General features: G+C 33.4%; 1 protein-coding gene across 8 annotated transcripts in view; it reads right to left on the reverse strand.

Annotated features, from left to right (window-relative positions):
• Positions 1–23,876, reverse strand: part of FAM184A (family with sequence similarity 184 member A) — a 103,037-nt gene that overhangs the window by 12,301 nt on the left and 66,860 nt on the right. For 6 of the 8 annotated variants that reach the window (XR_005654686.1, XM_039871389.1, XM_039871346.1 and 3 more), the window contains exons 10-14: positions 10,673–10,885; positions 8,424–8,577; positions 2,780–2,907; positions 1,206–1,390; positions 636–782 (exon numbers count right to left, since the gene is read on the reverse strand). Coding sequence is in view for 7 of the 8 variants with exons in the window: in XM_039871389.1 (XP_039727323.1) it covers positions 636–782; positions 1,206–1,390; positions 2,780–2,907; positions 8,424–8,577; positions 10,673–10,885 (827 nt within the window). In the remaining variant the exon portion in view is untranslated. The remainder of the gene's footprint in view (positions 1–635; positions 783–1,205; positions 1,391–2,779; positions 2,908–8,423; positions 8,578–10,672; positions 10,886–23,876) is intronic. The other 2 variants (XM_039871369.1, XM_039871379.1) reach the window with 1 other exon arrangement.

Raw genomic sequence — 23,876 nt, forward strand, 5'->3', positions numbered from 1 at the left:
GCTATTAAATCTTTTTTAAAATATTAAGCAATAATAGAAATTTGGATTTAACAATATTAACTATGTATGAGTAGTAACTTTGTGATGTTTTACCTTTAGTGACTTATAAAATCATAAAAAATGTCTGTTATAGAAATTCAAACAATATCTAAGTATATAAAATAAAAAGGAAGTCTTTGCTCTTTGCTACCCCCAATACCTCCCATCATCCACTCCCTAGAAAGAACCACTGTCATTAAAATTCTATATTTGTTTTTTAGGATCTCTTGATATTTTTGTAAAATATGTATCAACAGTGTGACCAACTGGTCCCAACATGCTCTTTTTATTTAACATTATGTAATGGACATCTTTTGAGTTTTCACCATGGTGTGACAGTCCAGGATCCTGAAGGACAGTCTTTAGATGAGTATTTGTCCTGGTAGAACTGTTGCAGTAGCAGTTGATAAAACATAATAATTCAACTGACTTATCCTAATTAAAGAATATTTCATATTACAATTACCATCTGTAATATACCCTTAGGTTTTCTAAGTATCATTTAATTAGTTCAAAAGAGTAACTAATCTGAGGTTAGACAAGTGTTCCTCAGTTTATTATCCACATATGAATTTCTGTAATATAATGTGACTTACGACACTTGTAAAGCTGCATTTATTTCCTTGAGTAGCTCGTTAGTCTTATTAAAATCTGCCCGCATGATATTTTTCTCTCTGAGGTGGTCTGCTGTCATGACATCCAGCTCTTTTTCAAGTCTCTTGTTTAAATCTTGTTCATGCAACCTGTTTAATTTATTTTTAGTTAAGAAAATGTTATTTTGAAATCAAGCTTTCAAAATTTTCTATAGTCTACCAGATTTGAAATAGTTTTAGGTATAATATATAGAAAATTCATGGAAACAGACTGAAATAAGTTATTTACTTTGCTCTAATCTTCTAGCTTGTTAAAGTTGTCTCCTTTAATGCTTTTTAAAATAACATTTTAAAAGATTTTAGTTAATTTTAGACTATTTCCAAAGTGAATGAATGTATATACATCATTCAAAATATAAACATTTCATCTATGTTCTAGATTATAACATAGTTAACGAGGTGAAAGTGGTCTTCTTCAATCTTACCAGAAGCCAGTTAATCTAGTCGTAAAAATAAGCATGTATTGCTAAATACCATCAAGGCAAATTTCTTCTGCTGTAATCAATGGCATACCTCATTTGTTGGTTAGATTCACTTCGTATTCTGAGAATTTCTTTCCCCTTAAATTCCAATTCTTTGGTTAGGGCACTTATATTTTCATGAAGGTGCTGTACCTCCTTATCCAAGTCAGAAATGTGATGCTCTCTGTGCCTTAATTCCTCTTGTAGATCTGTTATTCTGCTCATGTGCTCCTTACTCTGCAAAATACAAATAATTCTTAGAAGTTTTCTACATATTTGCTTTCTGTGTTTATCTGAGGGAAAGAAAATGACACACTAGAATGTCAAATGTAATGAATCTGACACAGCTTCAAAAGCAAACTGCTGAAATGAGAAAACCTCAAGGGCTCTGTTCTTTCCATATATCTAAGAAGTATTTATATGGATACAGCTGCAATAATGTCAGAGCTACAAGGGAGTCAAAAGACCGCAAAAGCACATCTCCCTCATTTTACGGATGAGGAAACTAATACCCAAGAGATGATTTGTCCAAGGATGATTTATAATCAATGGCAGAGCTGAGATTAGAACACAGGGCTCTCACATACTCAAGAAGTTACACTGTCCTGTGGTAAATGCTGGCACTGTTGTCCTTCAATCTAAAAAAGACCCACATCTATGGAGGCCATTCCGACACACACACGCATATCCCATAGCTTAGAAAGCAGATTTTGTCTCCTTAGTGCTGGTCTAGCAGTTATTTTGTCTGCAAGTTAAGCTCCCTTTCATTTTCTTAGAAATCATAGTTTTCTACAAGTTCTGCAGGCCCAGGCATTGTCAATTTCAATGTCAGCCTACTTGAAGAGAATATAACTTCCTTCTATGGTTATAAGGTAGCTCATTTAAAACTTCCAATAATGAAGAAAAAATTGAGGCTGGTCATGTCATTTAACATAGCTAAAGACGAACAAAGTAAACGTCATAAGTCTAGTAAACTAATAATAGTTGTCATCGTACTATGTCTAAAAATCTATCCATTCAGATATACACACATTCAGAATTACTAACTAACTAAAAGAAGTACACTTGGCCAAAGAACAAAGTTTAAAAAGCATAAATAGTAGCTGTGCTATAGTGATATGGAAATATAAGTTATCTTTTTTCTTCTTGAGGACCTGATACTTCTGTAGCTATGTTATCTAATACGGCTGTTTAAATTAATCAAAATTAAATAAAGTTGAGAATTCAGGTCCTCAGTCATACTCACCATATTTGGCCCACATGGCTAGCGACTGCCATAGTGGAGGCACAGGTATAGGACATCCTGGAAAGTTCTACTAGACAGCATTGTTTTATAATGTTCTGTTGTGACTCTTTGTACTATTTATATCTGTTCACTTTCTCAAGATGCAAGTGAAATTTAAAATATTCAATTCAAAGGTTATAAAATAAAATGTTATTTTATGCCCAACATATTAAAGTCAAATTACTTATTTCTCTTAAAAATAAAACTCTTTGACATAGATGGTAAATAATAATTAGTGAAAATACTAGTTATTACAAAATATTTTTCAGAAAATTGTGAGCATTCAATTTATTCACATTTAAAAAAATTTGACCAGCATAGAACAGAATGTTCTTCTCTACCTGTCTTCTGCTAATGTCCAGGCTTCTCTCTAATTCCATTTTAGCAGCTGCCAATTCTTGATGATGATTATGCCGTAACAAATCAATTGCAGCTGCATGTTGATGGTTTAGTTCTGAGCGTAAGGAAGCTGGAATCCAAGGAAATAAAGGTTAGCTTTTTTTTTAAATTATCAATATTTAGGTAGAAGTTATAAAAGTCACAGAATATTTTTTAATTAGGACACTTGTATATGCCCATTAAAATTTGATAGAATTGCATATACCTCTTAAAATATTACAGACTATCCTAGAATATTATGAATTTTGAGGTCATCTAGCTTTAATAAGGATAAATATGCAGTTGCTCAAATGCATCAGGATATTTATAAGTTTTCAGTTTGCAATTAAGGTACTATAGAGATGAAATGTTTTTAATTCTTCTCATTCACCATTAGAATAATATTTTAGAGTTAAATGGTATCATAACACATATTCTGGAGGCGACTTCCCAACTAGGTAAGAATTATTCCACTAAATATCCCTAAAAGATGATAACTACTGGTTGATGAATGCTTTCAGTGTTTCAGAAGTCATCATTTTCATTTTCATTTGATTATTTGATACAATCCACATTTACTGAATGTAAGGTACTATACTAAGGAAGAATAAAATATGACTCCATCCTTATAACTACACAGGCTAGAAGGGAAAGCATCTTGCCATGGAATTAAGAGAAATATCAGAGATAGGTATTAGTTATAATAAAAGCACAATGGTGGATGTACCCAAATTTCCCAGGAGAGGGAAACCGAAGTATCACAAAGAAATTATCACAGTAACTAGGCTAAAAGACTGAGTAGGGTTCTTCAAGTGGAGAATAAAAAAGCATTTAGGAAGAAGAGATAACATATGCAAAAGCAGAAAGAACCTGGTCCATCTGGCAAACTAAAAGAAGTCTGGTGTGGCAGAAGCCCACTGAGCATGCTGGAAAGAATGCTAGAAAGAAAATGGAGCCTAGTCCGGGAAAGTTTTAGTACAAAATGCATTTTCCCTTATGTTTACGTTCATGGTTCTCAAACTGGGATATATGTGGCAGTATGCCTGAGGGAACTTTCAGCGTATGCATGATCATCTTCTGAAACATAAATTTTACTTGAAGATTTTTGGGAAAGCCATTATTTTTATGTTAATACAAAAGAGATGTGAGTGAAATGCAAATTATGAATTTTATAGTTAAAACGTGAGACTTCAAAGAAACGTTGTGCTTGTACCCAGTCAATTTAGGCTCCTCCTGAGACCTCCATGTAGGGAGGGCTTAAGTTCATCCTCCCTGGTATTAAGGACTTCTTCAGTGAAAAAATTTGACAGGCACTGAGGAAGGACATTGGGAATCACTAAAGGATTTAAAGCTGGGAAGTCACATGGTGAGATCTGAGTCTTACAAAGATTAACCTCATTGGAGTTCAGAGGAAGGACTATAGGAAGGGAGATCAGTGGGAAGGTTATGGTAATAATCCAGGAGACAAATGATATGACCACTAACTAAGTATGGCAGAAAGACGGAAGAAAACAGATATCAATATCGAGAATACTAAGAGGAGGAACTAACAGGATGTAGAAGTGAAAGAAAAAAAGTTGAATGCATCTCCCAGATTCCTGGTTTGGGCAAGTGGGTAAACAGTGATACCACTAACTAAAGTGGGTACTTTAATATTCCCTTTAATAGAAACACATTTTGGATCATGAAGACAACAGTGAATTCATATTTAAAATGTAGAGTATGAATTAGAATGTCTAATATGTAGTAAGACATATAAATCTAATTCATATGGAAAGCAGTATGGTCTAGAAATACATATTTGGAGTTAGTAGCACAATAGATGGTAGTTGAAGACGTGGATATGAATCCAATCAACCAAGAAAAGCCTAAAGATTAAGAAAAAGACCAGAAGGCTAGGGACTGAATCCTGGGAAACAGCAATATTTAACAGATGCATGAGGAAACAGGACTGGCAAAGGAGATTAAAGAGCAGAGGTCAGAAAGGTGAGTAAGGTGAGGACAGTAGTACTATCCTGGAAACCAAGGGGAAAAAAGATTCAAGGGGTCAAACGGTACAGACAGGGCATACAAAATGAGAGCTAGTGAGGATACTCTGGATTTGGAATTTCAAAGTTCACTGGTAACCTTAGGAAGAGTAATTTTAATGGAATAATTGGGGTAAAATGTAGACCTGGAAGAATCTGACAGAGGACTAGTATCTAGAAAATATCAAGAACTCTCAAAAATCCAGTAATAAAAATACAAACAATCCAATTAGAAGATATGCAGATGGAAAATGAGTACATGTAAAAATGGTCAACGTCACAGCCATTAGGGAAATGGAAAGTAAAATTCACCACGAGACATCACTACATTTCTGTCATAATGGCTAAAATACAAAGTACTGGGGAAGATGTGAAAAAACTAGGTCACTCATACATTGCTGGTGGGGACATAAAAGGGTACAGCTGCTTTGGAAAACAGTTTGCCAGTTTCTTAAAAAATTAAATATACGATTATCATATGACCCAGCAACTACACTCCAGGGCATTTATTCCAGACAAGTGAAAACTTAGTTTATACAAAACTGAAAACACCTAGACATCCTTCACTCGGTGAAGGACAACCAATGGGTTGGTCAATACCATGGCATACTACTCAGCAATAATAAGGGACAAACTATTGATATGACAACCTGGATGAGTCCCCAGAGAATTATGCTGGGTGAAAGAAAGCCAAACCCAAAGGTTACATATTTTATGATTCCATGCATAACATTTATAACATTCGTAAAATGACAAAATTATAAAAATGGAGAACAGATTAATGACTGCCAGGAATTAAAGGTGGGGAGAAGAGGGAAGTAGGTGTAGCTATAAACAGGCGACAGGGATTCTCGTGGTGAAGGGAATGTTCCGTGACCTCACAGTATCAATGCCAGGCTCCCTGGTCGTGGTATGCATTATAGCTTTGAAACACTGGGAGAAACTGAGAAAAGGTTTCAGAGGAACTCTGTGTATTATTTCTTACAAGCTCATGTGAATCTACAATTATCTCAAAATAAACAGTTTAATTTAAATAAAATTACAAAAAGTCCTTTTGTCAACAAAGAGGTATTTAAATCATGTTTCAATGGGCTGAACAACAATAGTTCCTACACTTGGCCTGTTTTTACCTCTCCTCACACAGCTGTGACAGTGTGTGCTCCCTTTGGGCCACAGTTCTACAAAGGCTACCTCTGCATTTGAATATAAGCAACCTGAATGCAAAGGCAGAGCAGCAGTTCATTTCTGAATTCCCTTTGAATAACAGTCTCTAGCATGTAATAAATAGGTATTCCACCCATGTTTGATAAATTTTTGCACTTAATATGATTTTCATCCTAGCTATTATGGTGGCTTTTAAAGGAGGAATAGGAGGAAGCTATAATGACTTGGCCTAGGACCCCCAACAACAGTAGAAATGATAAACTGGTCAAATGGCTTTTTCTTTGAGGTCTATTATATTCGAAAACACTTTGATTTTCTTTGTTCCCAGCTTCTACTTGGAAAGAGTATGCCACTGAAATGTGACAACATTCATTAAAAATATTAAAATAATTTGGAAAAAAACAAACAGAAGGAAAATGAGATGATAGGAATAAAAAGTTATTGAATGGCACTAAAAAACAAACAAAAAAAACCCCTTTAAATATATATCCAGTTTTTCTTCAAAACTCATCTCCTTTTTAAAAAGGGTAGTAATTTGAACACCTCAAAGATAAAAATCTCATTTAAAAAATCTGAAAAATACCTAAACATAAAGTTAGACCTAAACATGGCTTTTCTCATTAAAACAAAATTCTGAAGTGGGAAAAACCAATATGACTAGTCCAAGGACTTGTGCTGGCTCCATGCCTATCTCTCTCTTTAAGTCACTGGATAGTGGGAAGCTGGAATGTCCTCATTCTATTTAGTCTGTTAATGACAGATGGAAGCACCAGTGAGTATTGCTTATGTAGCCAGAGTACAGAGAAAGCTGAGCTAGTCCACCATACTTGCCTCTTCATCTGGTCGCTTCAAATTATATATACCCGTCCTTCGATTTACGCAGATTATTCATTCCACACATCTTTTTTTTTTTTACATGGAAGAAAGCCACATAGAAAGAGTTCACCAGTATGAAAAAAAATACTAAAGAAGTAGGCCAATAAAAGTCATAAAAACATTTATTTCACACATATTCACACAAAAAATGCTAATAAAAATCCAGAAAAACCAAAATAAATTTTATTCGCTGTCGGTGTCTATAATCTAAAGCCATCAACCTTCTCTTTTTAATTGTCACAAAGTCACTATCTTCATCATTTGAAATATTTGGAAGTACTACTTCAATTTCATTACTTATGTTTATGTTTTCGAATGATCTTTTTCCAACTCCATCTTTTGCTAAGTTTTCATAAATTCTTCAATATTCACTGCCATATTTTTTTAACTTGTCAAAAATTTAAGGCTCGTTGGATGTTTGGATCAATATCTAGAATTGTAGTTTCCAGTTTTGTGACCAATTAAAGAGCTTTGTAAATATTTTCTGCAGTGAGTGAAACCGGTTCAAGGTCACTCCTGTATTCATCGGCAGGATGGGCTTCAGATATTAAGTGAATTAACTTATTATCAGTTAATTCATGACCAACCAGTAATTCGTTAATACCATCTACATTCAAATTGTCAAAGCCATCTTCTTGAAATTTATTTAATAAATTAATAATGCCAGTTAATCCTTCTTCAGTTGTTGGAACCATTTTCCCTGGTACGACCACTTCTGGCCATATTGCTTTCCAGCAAGCACTTAAAGTCGATGGCTTTATATCACTCAAAGCTAAGGCAATATTCTTGACACAACTTAAAATTATATATTTATTCCAGGCTTCTGTAACTGTAAGTGATTCATTATCTTCAAGCTTATTTAAAATATCATTAAAATCAGTTTAATATAATTAATCTTAAACGTGAAAATAATGCCTTGATACCAAGATTATTAGTCATATTGGTTTTTCCTACTTCAGGCTCAACGATGTTGTATTTGGTGGCAAATATACAACTTTTATATTTGGATGTTCTAAATTGTATGGATGACTAAGTGCATTATCTAAAAGTAAAAGTGTTTTGACAGGAAGACATTTTCCTTTATATATTTTTCAGCTTCTACAGCAAAACATTTGTAAAACTAATCCCTAAAACATCAGTAGTCACCTATACTTTTTTTTTGCCATCCGATGAATGGGAAGATCATTAATAATTGTGTTGTTAGTATTAGTTCTTTGTATGTTGCTGAGTTAAGCTATTGTGTTTTGGAAAGAGTAATCACAAATAATGGAAATGAAAAAGAAAGAACTGCATAACTCGAGACTGCATAAATGGAAACCACGAATAAAAAGTCCCCATAAATGGAGAGAATATTTACCGTGTATAAAAAAACTTGCGTTAAAAAAATACTGCGTAAATCGAGGGACAGGTATATGCAAAAACACTTAGATATTCATTTTGACGTTTCAAAAATTAAAAATAAAACAGCGATTTCATGTTGAATTTTAAAGTAGAAGAATGTACAAATAAATATGACAAGATTATAATCCATGTAAATTACCAAGCATAGCCTTTCCTTCATCTTCTAATTCAAAACGAAGAGTCTGAAGTTCCTGTTCCATTTCTATCCGGAAGCCCTCCATTGACTCTCTGTGTGCATCTTTTAATGACTGAAGCTCTGCAGAATGTTTTTGTTGTAAATGGTTTTCAAGAGCCTAGAAAAGGAGAAACATTCAAATTATTATGTTAGAATACAGGAAGGAAAATGCAAACAAAATAAAAAATAATTACTACAACTCAGTTATTATTTAAGAAAAACAAGGCATTTTAAATTCATTTACAAGAAAATTAAATATGAGACAATCACCATTAGGAAATAAGTTAGTAGGGTACCTACAGAATAATAATCATCATGAAACCAGTTTGACTCAATATGCTGTGTTTGAATTGGGATATGGATACTTGATCTAAGGCAGTTTTCAAATAGTCATTTCCTAAAGCTGCTAAGGGGTGTAAACCATCTAAAATTAATGAATAATTCCTCTGTGTGCACAGACTTAGACCTAAGAAGGAGAGGAGGAAGGCAATAGCATGAAAAGATATCCTTCTAATTAGGAAAAAAGAGATGAGGGCTTCTACAGCTCCAACTTTATCAAATATTTTATAGCTACTTTCTATAGTCATTCTTTGCTCTTGCATTTGTGAACAGAAGCAAAAGCTCTGAGAGTAGGTAGCTGGAAGGGTAAACTAAAGCCTTTCACGGGATTAGTTTTAAAAACCAAGCCAGAGAGAACAGACAGCATGTGGCTAAGACTAACAAGATGTATGGCTATAGGAGTTAAAAAATAGAGCTCAGAGTACTTTAAGTTTAAGACTGAACTGTGCCAGGAAGGGTTTTCTTTACTGTAATCCATTACATGAAAGGTTTCTGAGAAAGGCATCATGTTGTAACTAGGTCTGCATTTCTTTAATCTTTACTTTAAAATGCTGTTTTTAAAAATTAGTATTTGGCTACTTAGGTTCACTGTTTTAAAATGTTTTATTTTTGAAAAATAAAGCATAGGTTTCTTTGAATATAGGTAAAATAAAGGACTTTTAGTTTAGACAGCATTACATAGGTTGCTTGGATACCTAATGACAGACAATAAAATTGGAGATTCTGATTTCTTTTGAAAAATGATTAACGTTTAGAAAAGACTGAATGTATAAAATTAAAGTACTGATATGAGAGTTTATGTGTTATGCTAATTCCAAAATAGTAGCCAATGAATAGATTAATTAGCAACACTATCAAGTCTAACATTTAACCAAAGGAACTTCTCTGACCAGATCAATATACTTCAAATTACTGTATAGGCAAGTTAACTGCTTTAAAAAAAGACAAGACTTTTTTGTTTTAATTTCTTTATGACATACTCCTTCTTAAAATAGTGCCTGCACCCAAATAAAGAATTAAGAAACAATCTATATCTGTAATGACCATATATGTTGAAAATTGTTAGTAAACTGTATTTTTCGATCAGTCTTTATCATAATTACTATAAGGTCCTTATAAGAAATTGAAAAATACAGTGTAAAGAAATGAACTACACCAAAGTTAATCACACTAAGACTATGTCAAACTAACATTTTAACATAGAACTGAGGAATGGATCTGGGGATATTCTGGCATGTAATATGATTAATCCAATAATATATATATTTTATTTAAGTCTCCTCTGAGTGATTTATTTGTATCACTACTTTTCATATAGACTTTGGGGCTGTATAAAGCGGGCTGCAGTATTTCAAAATGTCTTTAATTTAATTGCATTATACATTTTGTAGAAAAGAAAAAAAAGTATGAGGAAATAAAATTTGGGTTAAAAATACATATATAAGTTCTTTGGATACATGTATCTTTTATAGATCCAGCCTGAGAGAGAAAAATTAGAAATTTGATGAAAGACTATTATAAGTTCAACATAGTATTAAGTGATTATAAGAGTTACAGCTCAGTAGGATCATGCTAAATTTATTTAATCACTGTTAACTACATGACCAGATGGTATATTAGTCTCATCATGAACTTGGCATTATGATGGAAACAGATATAAAATGTTGGCCCTAGTCTAATTTGTCTGCTATAGTGTATAGCTAGTGTATATATTTAAATACTGTGACCCCTATAGGAAGTCATATCCTAGAAAACACACTGGAATAAAGCCATACATAAATTTTTGGAGCCAAAAAATAAATTCTTAAGAATGTGAAAACTAATTATTATTAGGCTGTTGGATTACACCTGAATACATGTCACATTAAACTTACTCTTTGTTCTTTTTCTTTTTCTTCTTCCATAGTTTGAAATGCAAGGACATGTGCTTCTTTTAAAGATTTATGTCTTTGTTGATGTTGTTCCTCTAATTCTTCAAGCTCCTGTGTAAGTCGTTGTCGTTCTTGTGTAAATTGGGCTTGCAGTTGCTGCAATGAAGTCTGAGACTGGGAAAGCTGCATCTCCAGATTCTGTTTCAGCAAGGAAATCTATGCCACAGAATGGTATACAATGAAGAATAAATACAAGACATATTTCACAAAATGCTAATCTCAGGGAAAAAAACATTTCAAGGATATTAACTATGGTAAAACAATTGCCTTAAGAAAGTATTCACTTAAAATGTTTACATGATAGATATCTAATCTTTAGGTATTACTACTTTTAATTCTATTTTCAGTAGTTAGCCAAAAAATACTGTTTCAGTGGTATTTAGTTTGTAGACTCTAAAAAACACTAGCCCACATTTAGAAATACAATGAACACCTATGTTGTATTGCAATAAGTATTCATAAGTATTCATAATATGAAATAAAAACAGGAGACAACATATTTAGTAGGTTACAATCACTTCAAGGAGATAGCAGGAAAAGTTAAACTGCTCATTTGTGAGGCAGTAAAGATGAGTAGTTAAAACTGTGGGCTCTAAGCTAAAAATCCTAGCTCTGTCACTTGCTAGTATCAACACCTCACCGGGCTATGTGAGAATGAAGTGTTTCATTACACATATTTCATTTAGAATAGCCTCTGGCACATATTTTTATTTTTGAATTTTAATTCAAAGGATTTGCAAACTTTAAAGCTTTTTAAAGAAAACACAAACATCCCACAATTCTCTAGTTATATCCTTAAAATGGTGACAGGTGCTTTTCTTTCGCTATCGAAAACTTGTTTGTCATTCCTTTTGAAAGCAGACATAATATGTCTACATTGCTTCTGGGTGTTTTAAAATACTTAAAGTTAAGTACTTTTTAAAGATTAAAAGCACAAAATGTGTACATGTGTGTATGTATATATATCATCACACATATGTTTGATGAAACCATTTAGTTTAATCTATTTCTCTTCTCAAATATAGGAAACTGTAACTTGAAACTAGAAAACCGTATTCTAATAGAAGTCTGAATCTAAGGGGAACTTAGGAGAATGAGATGAAAAGTTGTCAAATGTGTTCCATTATGTAACTTAAGGTACTATATGTGTTCATAGACAAGTAAATCAGTTTCTGTGGCCAAGAACGCCAATGGAAAGAGAAACTTTGAAGTGAGTTTTGTAAATGAGAAAAGACTTTTAAGTGATGGAAGGCAGGTAGAGGCTGCCTCACATGTGCCATGAAGGAAGGTACTGGGAAAGAGAAAGGGTAGAGAATCACCAGAGATGCAAAATAAGAAAGAAAAATAAAAAAGGAAGAAATGGAAGATAGGAAAGGTCAGAGGCAAGCAGGAGGAAACAGTCACAGGCTACAGTGACCCTAGGGTGGCTGACTAGCTGTCTGGAAGGGTTTTGGACAAAGTTTTAAATCAGGATGAGTTGTAAAGGTTAGCACATGCCTTTATGGAGAGAGTCAAGCACTGGTGAGAAATGATACAACTGACACACAGATGTTCAATTTGTTTTAAAGTAGTTCCAAAGAAGTGACTCTACCTGTTGAAAGTTAAATGGATTCTACTTGATGATTTCTACATAAACCTAAGGTTTCAGAGGTTATTTCAGATGACCGAAGCCAAGGTAGAACTGCAACTCTCTGACTGCAGGCAATGCCTACACCTCTAAATGGCAGTAGCGCCCACGATTTATAGACTGAAATAAACCCTGCAAGTGTGAAAATTGCAGGAAAATGTCGCAGCAACAGCTATGGCCATACTTATGAATTAGGAAGACCAAGACAAATTAGACTATGTGACTTCTCACCATTTTATGCAAAGAAAATCAGAATGAAATGAATATTAAGGACAACTCAGAAAGAAAAAATAAATCATAAAAGGCAACGAAAATGTGTGTTTGTGAACACTAATATGTAACTGATAGAATCATTTTCTCCCTAACTAGCTGGTTTTTGAAATGGATAAGGAACCTACCCATTCTCTTCCCAAGTTCAACTCTAGTCCCAGATGCAGCATGGAGACCCATGAGACTGCCTTGTCTCTAGTGACAACTTGTCAGAATATATATGGGAATGTTAGGAAAAGACTATGTTACATGTAGAAAAATGACTGATAGTCAAAGCTATTACCTGACCCCTGGACAAGTGAGGACTAAAATCCACCCAGCGAACATACTGCTCACCAAGCCATCTGGCATGGTATGTTATGCATCTCTGTCCAGCTGAAGAGAACGGGCTTGATTTTCTGATTTTCACACACACACCGTATGAGCGGGCTAGCAGTGGCCCTGGGTCCCGTCTTCCAATTAAGTGTGCACTTAGGTTAGTAAGAAGCTGATCAGTTCACAGGGCGCATCTTATTTTCTACAATTCCTACACTTCAAAAGTTCACTGAATCAAAAGACCTCCTACGTTGACTACAATTTGACTCATACTTGAACTATTAAATGATGAAACTTATAGAGAAATATAACATTTAGAATGCATGAAGTACCACAGTAATATAATAGTAATACATTTAATGTCAAGCACACTTTCAAACCTCTCTAACTTAAATAAGATATATATATGAATATTTTATATCATAATATACTTTACCTTGAAAGAACTCCAAAGCAATATCTTTCATTTTAGGATACATGATTAATCTTTGTATCTATACTCAAAAAAATATAAAGTATGTGCAAAAAGACATCATGCGATTTAGTGTTTAAATATACTTAGTTTAGATATTTTATATTAACTTTGAAAGCACACCAAAATAATATCAAGCCTATCTAAAATCTTTGGATTCATGCTCAAGACAGTAACACAAATTGTATGCAGAAAGCCTTTATCATGCAATGCAGCATAAAAACATTTTGTTATTTTTATAAATAAATTAGTAGAATTACATTAAATTGACAGCCTTTATTCAGCATGAAAATTACATGGCACTTTAAAACATAATTAATGAGCCAAGCAATGTAAAATGAACTAATATTTAACACCTGAGTACAGTATACTTTATGGAAATATGTGTTAATATAAAACTTCATTACTTCAAAATAAAAGAACAAAAATAGATTTTACATTAAATAGTTTTGTCAACCTTGATCAATGTGTTTATAACAAAATTATAGAAAGGCATTTGTTGAATAAATGAATGAGAAACAGTAGCTGCTTCAAATTATATATTCAAAGTTTGTAGCATATGGTATTAGTTTCTACATGCTAAAATTTTAAATTTTAATGCTTATTTTGTTGACTTTATTTTTTTTTCTCCCTCTTTAATCCCCCCCACACTTCCACCCATGACCTATGGATGTTGCCGTTTTCTCCTTAAGAACTGGATCTCTGAAGGTGGGGCGTCTCCTCCCACATGCTCGCAGCGTGCACCTGGGGGGCCTGGCTCACTCGGGGTATGGTCTGTGGCTCCATCTGGGGTGCAAACCCAGGACCTTCTGCATATAAAGCAGACGTGCTAACCACTACACTATGGAGTGTAGTGGTTAGCAAAAATAAACCAAAAAAATCTTTATTTCAGAAAAAAAAAAATTTAATCCTCATTTTAAAAATTCTTACCATAGCAGTTTAAATATGAATTATATAACATGTTGCACTAATCAGGTACCAGATACTTTGCAAACAATTTTAAAGGTCAAACCACACTCACAGTAAGTTCCATCTTCTGATTTTTATACTTAATATACTTTTTTAAAAAAATAAAGTGTTGTAAAAATTTCAAAAAGACAAAACTTAAAAATATATAGATACATTTTTCTGAAGAAAAGAAAGCTTTACCTATTTCTCACCAAGCAATTTCACAAGAATTCTGTCTCAACAATGATGCTTGAAGAAAAATACTCCCTCAAAATAGAAACTGAGACATCAAATCTGAGGTACTGGATATGGCTGGATGCCAACACGGGACATGCCTACCACCTTTTGATTTTGATGCACTATTGGTGGTTTTTTTCCCCCAAAATGTCAGTCTTGTTACAGAAAATGTGCAAATAATTTGTCCTCAAAACAAAGCATTTCTTGAGATAGTAAATGTAATCTGTGGTTTTCAAACCTGGCTGTGTATCAAAATCATCTCTGTAGATTTTAATAAATATACTTGCCCAGGCCCTGATCCCTTGATATTCTGATTTAATAGGCCTGGAATTGGGCCCAGGCCATCTCACATATTTTTTATTCCAAATTACCAATTGTAATAAGTGTTCATTGTGAAAAAAATTAAAAATATAGGACTTATGAAGGGAAAGTCTCTTTCATTCCCTTTCCACACCAAATCCCAGTCCCTAAGGGTAACCAGAATTAAGACTCTAGCGTCGCACCAGACTCTCATGACTCCTCTCTCTCTTGATCTGCCTGTTTTGTTTTCTTTTGCTTTTTAAAAAATTACATCATATGTAAGTGGCTAGATGATTTTCACCAAATATAGAGAGTACATCAGCCATGATTTGACAAAATACTGGTTATCTCTTACACACAACAGTCACGTGGGGGCCCCAAGGGTACACCTCAAGAACGTCCAAAGTAACTGACACAGACCCACGGGACTGATTGGGACAGACATTCCCTATGCACTGCCCAGAGGGACAGACACCACTTCAAATGTGATAACCTAACCTGCAGGTGCGGACACGTGATGGAGTGGCTTTTCACACACCCAACTCTATGTAGCTTCCTCCAAGATGAGTATATCCATGGATTTATTTAACAATGGTTAATAATTTTTCCATTCGGGAGACCAATGAGTTCGTGTTTTTAATAAGGTTTTTCTCTTCATAGTGGTATTTATATAGGGTATGCATATCCATGATAATTAGGTATACCCCATTCTTTTCTATGACTATACAGACTTCCTATTGCAGACACTGGTCCTTGCCTCGTCGACAGTCAATCTCCTCCTTCCCTTTCTTCCCAGTTAGCTGAACTCTTGAGTTTGTTGGCCTGAATGGAAACCTCCATCTTAAAGAAGATAGGCCCCTCTCGCTAGCACCAAGGGACAGATGACGACTGAGATAAGAAAGTCACAGAAATCCAATTCCAAGGACATGTCACCCTGTTTTAGATAATAAACTAAAGTATGAGGGGAATTTGGGGGTGGGGGAAGATTTTATTTCCTGATAAAGGTACAAAACATTTAAGGAGAGCCTGTTGCATTAGCACAATTGTTCAAGAACATGATAGCTGTAGCAGCCATGTTACAACTATGACACGACAAACTTAAGGTCAAAAAGTTAACACATTGAGCATGGCACAGCAGAAGTACATACATTCTGAGTTCTTAAATATTCTGACAGCTTAGGCCACTGTTAACTGGGTGCTCTGCTGCTAACAGCCAAACACAGCCTAACAGACATCATTCCAAAATATAATACACTATAAATTATTCCTTCCTGATGGAAATTTAGATCACCTGACCTGGTTTTGCTATTATAAATATTATATACATACACAAAATAAAAACCCCAAAACAAAAACCAAATGGTCTGAATATGCACACATGAGGCTGTACCTGTCTCTCTTTTTTAAGATTCACAGGTGACTTTAATGCACAGCCATAGTTGAGAACCATTACCCTGGTATTCATAAAAGTAAAAGTTTTGACTGCTTTTGTATGATACTTTTTTTTTTGAGTGGGGGGAGTGCTTAAACAACAAAATTGTATTTTCTCACAGTTCTGTATGATAATCTTAAGGCAATGTCTTTATAGCCCTGGCCTTTTACTTGTCCTCTGCTCTCAGTTCATTTTGAGATCAAAGAGGAAAACAAATTATTATTTTCCCCAAGTAATATTACCTATGGCCTTCTCTACTGTAGCACTTGTCAATTTATCAAGCTATTGTAAACTGTTTATCTTGTGCTTCTGTGTATTTTTCGAAGAAGACTGTAAATTATGATTTACTTTTTTGGGTACAGGTTTTGTGTGAGAGGGTTCATTCACTTCTGTGAACAAGAAAATTTCTAGGAATAAAAATCTGAAAAAACAGGATGTGTAAATACAATTTTGTTTTTCATTAAATTATCAGTATGGAATTGTGTTGAGTCGGATTACTTATCAATTTCGACAAGGTAAAAAATTATTGGAAAGTCTAAACCATATGATATTAATATTCAGTTCAATACTTTCAAATATATAAAGCAACATTAAAAGTTCATATCATAGGTTTAGTAGAGGACAGTGAAGATAATTTAAAACTATGTAACAACTTATATAAATGTTCATATAAAATATCTGAAGGTGCCTGAACATTTGAATTCTTCCTATAGTTTTTTCTTTCTAACCACTAATTTGCTATTTTTGAAAAGTCTAGCTGAGAAAAGTAAATTTAAGCTTATTAAATTACAACAATTTTGAAAAAATTCTGGATTGTTCATAATTTTTTGGTATGTTTTAAAAAGACCTATACACTAGGTTTATCAGTTAAGAGATGCCTACTTAACGTCCTTAAGATATTTCTGGAATATGTTCCCAATTATCTTCTCATTCTTAGTTGAAAATCAGAAAGCTTTTATAAAAAGCAGAGGTATCAATAATCACGTGTGTTTTTGAACAGGATGGTATATGGTGGAAACCTCTTGTATGAAAGGCTGTGTAATGATAATGTGAGGAGGGGGCAGATAGATGCTCACTCTGCTGACCAACATGACAAGGTCACGTTCTGTTTGGATGATGACAGAGTGAAGAGTTGATCCTTAATGAGTACAATGTTACAAAAGGGAATTAATTATGGGGGATTTCACTGTGTTACCAACCCCTTTTACTTTTTTTGTAGCAGATGAATCAAGATACTCTCATTTCAGTTACTAATAATTTAACTTCAATAAAGTTGTTTTTATTTTAATGAACACCTTTTCATTTATAACTATGAAGGAAAAAGTGGCTATGTTGTCACAAATATTATGAAGTACAGTTCCATTAATTTTGACAATCATGTCTTATTTGGGTTCTTATTTCTATTCCATTAGCACATGTGTCAAAGTCAGAATTAAATAGCAATCAAGTCCAAATTCTTACAATGTTCTTCTATGTGACAATTAAAAAGAATTTCTAAATGTTACCCTATTTTATCAACATTAAGATAATTCTCTTTGTTGCTTATTTTTAAATATATGAAAGAAAATGGTGTTAAATGTGTGTATTTCTAATTGTTTTATGTAGAAAGCAAAGTTGAATATGAAAGGTGGATATAGTTTTTCTTTTCTTACGTAGTAGAAAGAAATTAGGGAGGTATGAGGACATAATTTCACTCTAGAAGTATCAAAATTTCACAGGACATCTCTAGATCAAAGCTTTGACTCTTCTAGGATAGGAACTGGCAAACTATAGCCTGTTTTTGTAAATTAAGTTTAACTGGGGCACGGCCACATGGATTTTTTTACATATTGTCTGTGCCTGCTTTCACATACATCAGAGGAGTCTAGATACTTCCACAGAAATTGCGTGGCCCATAATGCCAAAACTATTTCCTATCTGGTCCTTTACAGAGAAAGTTTGCTCACCTCTGCTCTCAGATATCAAGAAAAATATTCAAAGATTTCAGCTTTCAGTTATCTTAATTTAAACAAGTTGGGTATGGGTTTGATGTGAAAATTAATCTAATTTTTTCTCTTTAGATATAAAGAAAAAATTTTTAATCAGTGTTTAAATGGAACGTTACTGTGAAGATTAATTTCTTCATATTTGAGTGTACCTAAGTAAAAAAACAATAGTCTTGCTAATTCTTAGGAAAGTGTTTTACTCCATTTCGCTTTAAATAATTATAATAATTATTTATTATTATAATAATTATTAATGTAATATATAAAATATAAAACATGTTCTGAATCTTATGAACCTTCACAACTATCTAATCCTTTTAAATAAAGTCTACGATACTAGTTTTTCAAAAAATAAACTAGTTTAACAAAAGAAATACATTTACATTTATTTCCAATTCTATGAGTGTCAACTAGTTAACAGTTTTTCAATACTACTATATCTTTCAAAGTAAACATTAAAATAATGAAATTTAAGTTTGAGATGTAAGATCTTGCTTTGCTTTATGATAAATATGTTTATTAATACAATGTGGTAGATGTATGCACATACACAAATGAATGGCTGAAAGTTGTTAGCTTTTATTATGCATATGCAAAACATATCTTATTGAATGCCAAAGTGTATTTTTTATATCATAAGTTAGAGACTTAAAGCAGTGATGATGTTTATGCAAAATCAAAAGTGCAGCATGCCTTTGTGTACAAACTGTAAGTGCAGCTCACTTACATTGTTGATAGATTTATGCAAAGCTTCACCCAGAGAGTGCCGCTATGAAGAAAAGATCACAGGAATAAAGGGAAACATTCAGAAATCAACTGAGTGAAAGAAAGAGGGATAAAAAGGGAGAGTAAAACACAGAACATTAATTATTATATGCCCAAGAAAAATAAGCTGAAAACAGTTCTGAGAAAGAAATTAGACAAAAAGAAATTTAAGACATACAGTCTTAATTATCTGTATTCTCTTAAAACAATTTATGTGCTGGCAGACTTACCTATGAAAAATAGCAAAGGCTAGTACATATAAATTGGATGATGATTACTGAAGGACCTACAAGGAATATTACTGTTCTAAATTCCTCCCAGAAATCTAAAATATAGAGCTTCAAAGCATTACACTCAGTATTGGTGTAGTTCATGAAGGATTTCTGTTAAGAGAAATGAGCAGAAGAGAACTGAAACACTAACTTGATTCACTACCTAATTTGGGGGCCAGAAATGAGATAATCATTAAAAATGTGAAGATTTAATAATAATCTGGTTTTGTAATGAAGAAAGAAAGAAGAGATTCCTTTGTATGTCTTCAGTCCTATTTTCTAGGACATGTTTGGGAAATTTATTTATGATTTGGGATTTTCAGAAGTTCACTGAAATTTTGAGTGATAAACCACTAGAAAAACCACTAGGCACTCTCTTTCCCCTCAAATATGAGAAAAAAAGTGATTTCCTTTTCAATTACTTCACTTTTTTTGCCCTCCAAAAATACAAAATAATATTTCATTTATATTACTAACGTAAATAGAAAAGTTCATGTAAAATGATGTTTACTTTGGATGTTTTCTATAATGTAATTATTCATAACTAAAGCCAGTTTTTACTTGGCAAGCAATTTTTTACTAATAATTTAAACTAACATATTCTATAGTTTAGTTGAAAAAATAAATTGAGAAAAAAGATTAACTTTATATTTGATTACTCCAGAACTTTTCAATCTAAACTTTCTCGTACTTTTATACATATTAGATATATTAATTTTACTCTTTTCCTAATTCTTTCTTATACTATTAATAGTCTTTACATATTAATGAGACACTTAACTTCTCCAGACTTCACAAAACTTAAGAAAATCTGAGGGATTTTTTTGTTGTAGCTTTTTACCTCTTTGTAGTTCTCAGAACTGATGTCTTAGTATTAAGTTAATCTTAACTGTATGGCGTGTACATATGAAGTAGATTTTATTTCATACTCTATAAGGTAATATCATCCAAAAATTATGTTATTAAAGATTCCTGAACTAATTGAAAAACTAGCCAATATGAGAAAGCAGAGAGTGGAATGCCAGGTCTTCCCTTAGAGATTTTAGACGTTATATAATAGAGGTATATTTGGACATCTGGAATCTAAACTTATATATGGTTACTACCTCTATCAACATACCACTGCAGGCCATGAAAATATCTAAACCAAAAGGCATGGTGTTTAAGCTGTGACCTGGGATGACTTACATCACAGACCTATGGGATGACTTACATCACAGGCTATGGCAATCAGGAGAAGGCACAATTAATGATGTCGGGTGGCAATACTATTATTGGTTAATATGTAAATGAAGTAAGATTTATTTTTGCATTTAAAGAAATATTAGAGTATTACTATATTCTGAGAAATATCTTAAATGCAGAGTGATAGAGCTGAATAAGATAGTAAAACAAACATAGAGAAACAATTAAAATCAAGTTCATGATAAATACTATGATTTTAAAAAAGATAATGACTGGAGGTGAAACTGGGTTGATGGTAAGGAAAGACCTTTCGAAAGAAGTGACATTTAAACTGGGACTCAATGAAGAAGTCAGCCACAAAATGAGATGACCTTGAAGGAAGAGTGTACAGGCAAATGGATCAGCACAAAGACTCTGAGGTGAAGTGAGCTGGGAGTGACTGGGTGTACATGTGTGTCAGGAGTGCTGTTTATGAGGCTGAAATGAGTGGAGAGATATTTGCAGAGGCAACATGGCTCTTGGGTTTTTAGGGTCATGTAGACAATGAAGGAGTCAGAACAGGAGCCTTAATTCAAGGTGGTGCCCAGAGAAAACTTTAAGCAGGGGAAGGGCATGACCTGATTTACATCATAAAAGATCACTCTGAGTGCTGTAAAGAAAAGTGAGATTGAGGAGGTTAGTGGGAGGCCATTATAATAGTGGCTTGGTCTAGTGTTTACCAGGGGAGATGAAAGCAGATGGAGCAGAGGTAAGTTTTGGAGGTGGAATAAACAGGATTGACAGATTACAGGAGAGATAAAGGAAAGAGAAATCAAGGAGGACTCTTTATTTTTTGTTTTAAGCAACAACCAGTGCCAAGAGGGGAAGATGTTGGGAATGGGGATGAAGAGTGAGAATCAATACTTCTGAGTCAAATATGCTAAGTTTGAGATGTCTATTAGCCAACCAAGTGACTGTGAGTTTGGAGGAAGAGGTCAAAGGTTAAAGATTTAACTTTGGGAGCCACTGACATATGATGGTATTTAAGGCACAAGACTGGATGAGATCCCCTCGAGTAAGCGTCTACCTGAAATAATACTAGATGAACTAAAAATCTATATGCAAAAATATTATTTGGCAAGCATTCTACACGATCAAGATCCAATGTTAATAAAAACTGATGTCCTATACACTCATCAATTTATTTTAAAGTATTTTAAGCTTCTTGTTAATTTTTGATGTGAGTGAAAAAAGCTTCAAGAGATCTTCACCTGACAGCACTCAGATATTTGAAAATCAGAGGCTTACTGAATGTGTTTCAGGATTTCTATTCTTGAAGGATAAATACGATGAGACTTACAGATAAGTGAGGAAGAAAGTGAAAAATAACTTAAAAAGTTGATGTAATATTAGAAACTTAGAACTTTGTATATGAGAAATTACGCTCTTAGGAGTAATTTCACTGTTCTAAACCTCAGTCTACTCATTTAGAAACTAGCATAAGGTTTTATATGTTTGCCATTTGCAAATGTATTGATATATAAATATTAAAGTCCACTAACTTACAAGCATTAGAGGATGGGGACCATGTTATTCATATTTTGCACATAAAGTGCCTAACTTGGTGCCTGGCACAGAATAAATGTTTATTAATGAATGATATAGACTTTTATCATTGAGTTAGTTCTCGTTACTCTCCACCTTACTTCTCCGCTCCCCATAACTACAGAAGTAGTAAAGAGAAAACTCTCAATAAAAAGAAAGAAGTTATATAGAAAAAATATCATGCAGAAATCCTATTGACAAAGCCATCAGATTCTAAGACTCAGATATGTATCCTCTCAGAGAAATGAACTAATGAGTATACTAAATATACTTAATATTTGTCCAGAAAATATTAATCTGAAAAAGAAAGGCTGCCAAGAAGGAAGCAATATTCGTTGACTGGCACCTCTCTTGTCCCACTCTATTCTAGTCTCCATACTGCAGCCAGGAATTCGAAATTACAATATCTGAATATTTCCTGCTCCTGATTAAAACCCTTTAATAGTTCTTCATTGTTCTTTGGATAAAGCCCCAACAAGCCAAACAAGGCCCCATGTAACCTGACCCTGCCTGCCTCCCCAGCCTCCTGGACTACTGCTCTACAGATCTAAGGTATTTGGGGACCGACTGCCCGAGGACCTTTGCACATACTTCCTTCCTGCTCTGCTCAGAATGCTGTTCTCGGTCTCCTCCTGGCCCGATGCCTGCTTCTCTTCCAGGTCTCAGGTAAAAGATCCTACACTCAGAGAAGCTTTCTCCAAGTTCCCAGACTAATAGGTCCCCATGGTACATATCCTTGTGTGCCACAGTTGTAAGCAATTAATGTGTCACACTGTTATTTCTAGACTGTAAGCAAGGAGAAGGCTATTATGACCTCATTACTGGTCTGGCACAGTGCCTGGCATATCAGAAGCACCAGATTTTTGACAATGGCAAAATGTCATCAAATGTCAACAGATAAAATTCTCATTACTAACAAAAGAAATGTCATTTCCTAAATTAATAACTTCCTTGAAATGATATGTACACTAATCTTACATTACAATTCAAGTAAAATATGTTAAAGCTTAATAAAGTATTTCAAAATTCAATGTTTAATACTGTAATTTCTTAAACTATGTAAAGTCTTTTTCTAATTTCAAGTATATTAATATCTAGAGAAAAACAACCCAGAAATCTAAGATTTAGAAGTAGGAGTCACAGCTTTAAAATTTTCTCAAAGCAAAAAATAGAAAAAAAGTCACCAACGATCGGTGAATATAAAAACTAAAATAGTAATAGCAGGTATATAAATGAAATTAAGGTGAAGACAAGCTAACGTATCAGATAATTCATAACACTTTTCTCAGAGAGCCTTAAGTAACTTTTTAATCATATTTCCATTGAATACTTTTTATGATGCAAATGTTTTTAGTATCTTGTCATATGAAATAGAACTAGATTAAGTTGATTTGTTACTACAGTGTTATCTAAATGTTCTTAAGTATTTTTCAGGTGTGTTCTGGGCCCCAACACATCTGAAGGCACAAATTGTTCTTCTGCATTTTATCACAAGGCTTACTATGGTATTTTGCAGAACAAATATATGCTCAGTATACATTAACAGCTACCCAGTATTTTAAACATCTCTTTTAAAGATAGCTATAGATTTCATAGTTTAATCTCTTCTCTCTCTTTTAAATATGTCAATTTAAGAACTGGACAGACTTAAATTCTAAAAAGGGAGATTTGCGTAGGGGAAAGAAAATTACATATTTTTAGATTTGCATATTAATTCAGAAAACAATTTAGTACTGTTTATCTTAAAAGAAAATA

The sequence above is a fragment of the Pteropus medius genome, unplaced genomic scaffold (genome assembly GCF_902729225.1).
Source record: "Pteropus medius unplaced genomic scaffold, Ma_sr-lr_union100, whole genome shotgun sequence".
NCBI lineage: Eukaryota > Metazoa > Chordata > Mammalia > Chiroptera > Pteropodidae > Pteropus > Pteropus medius.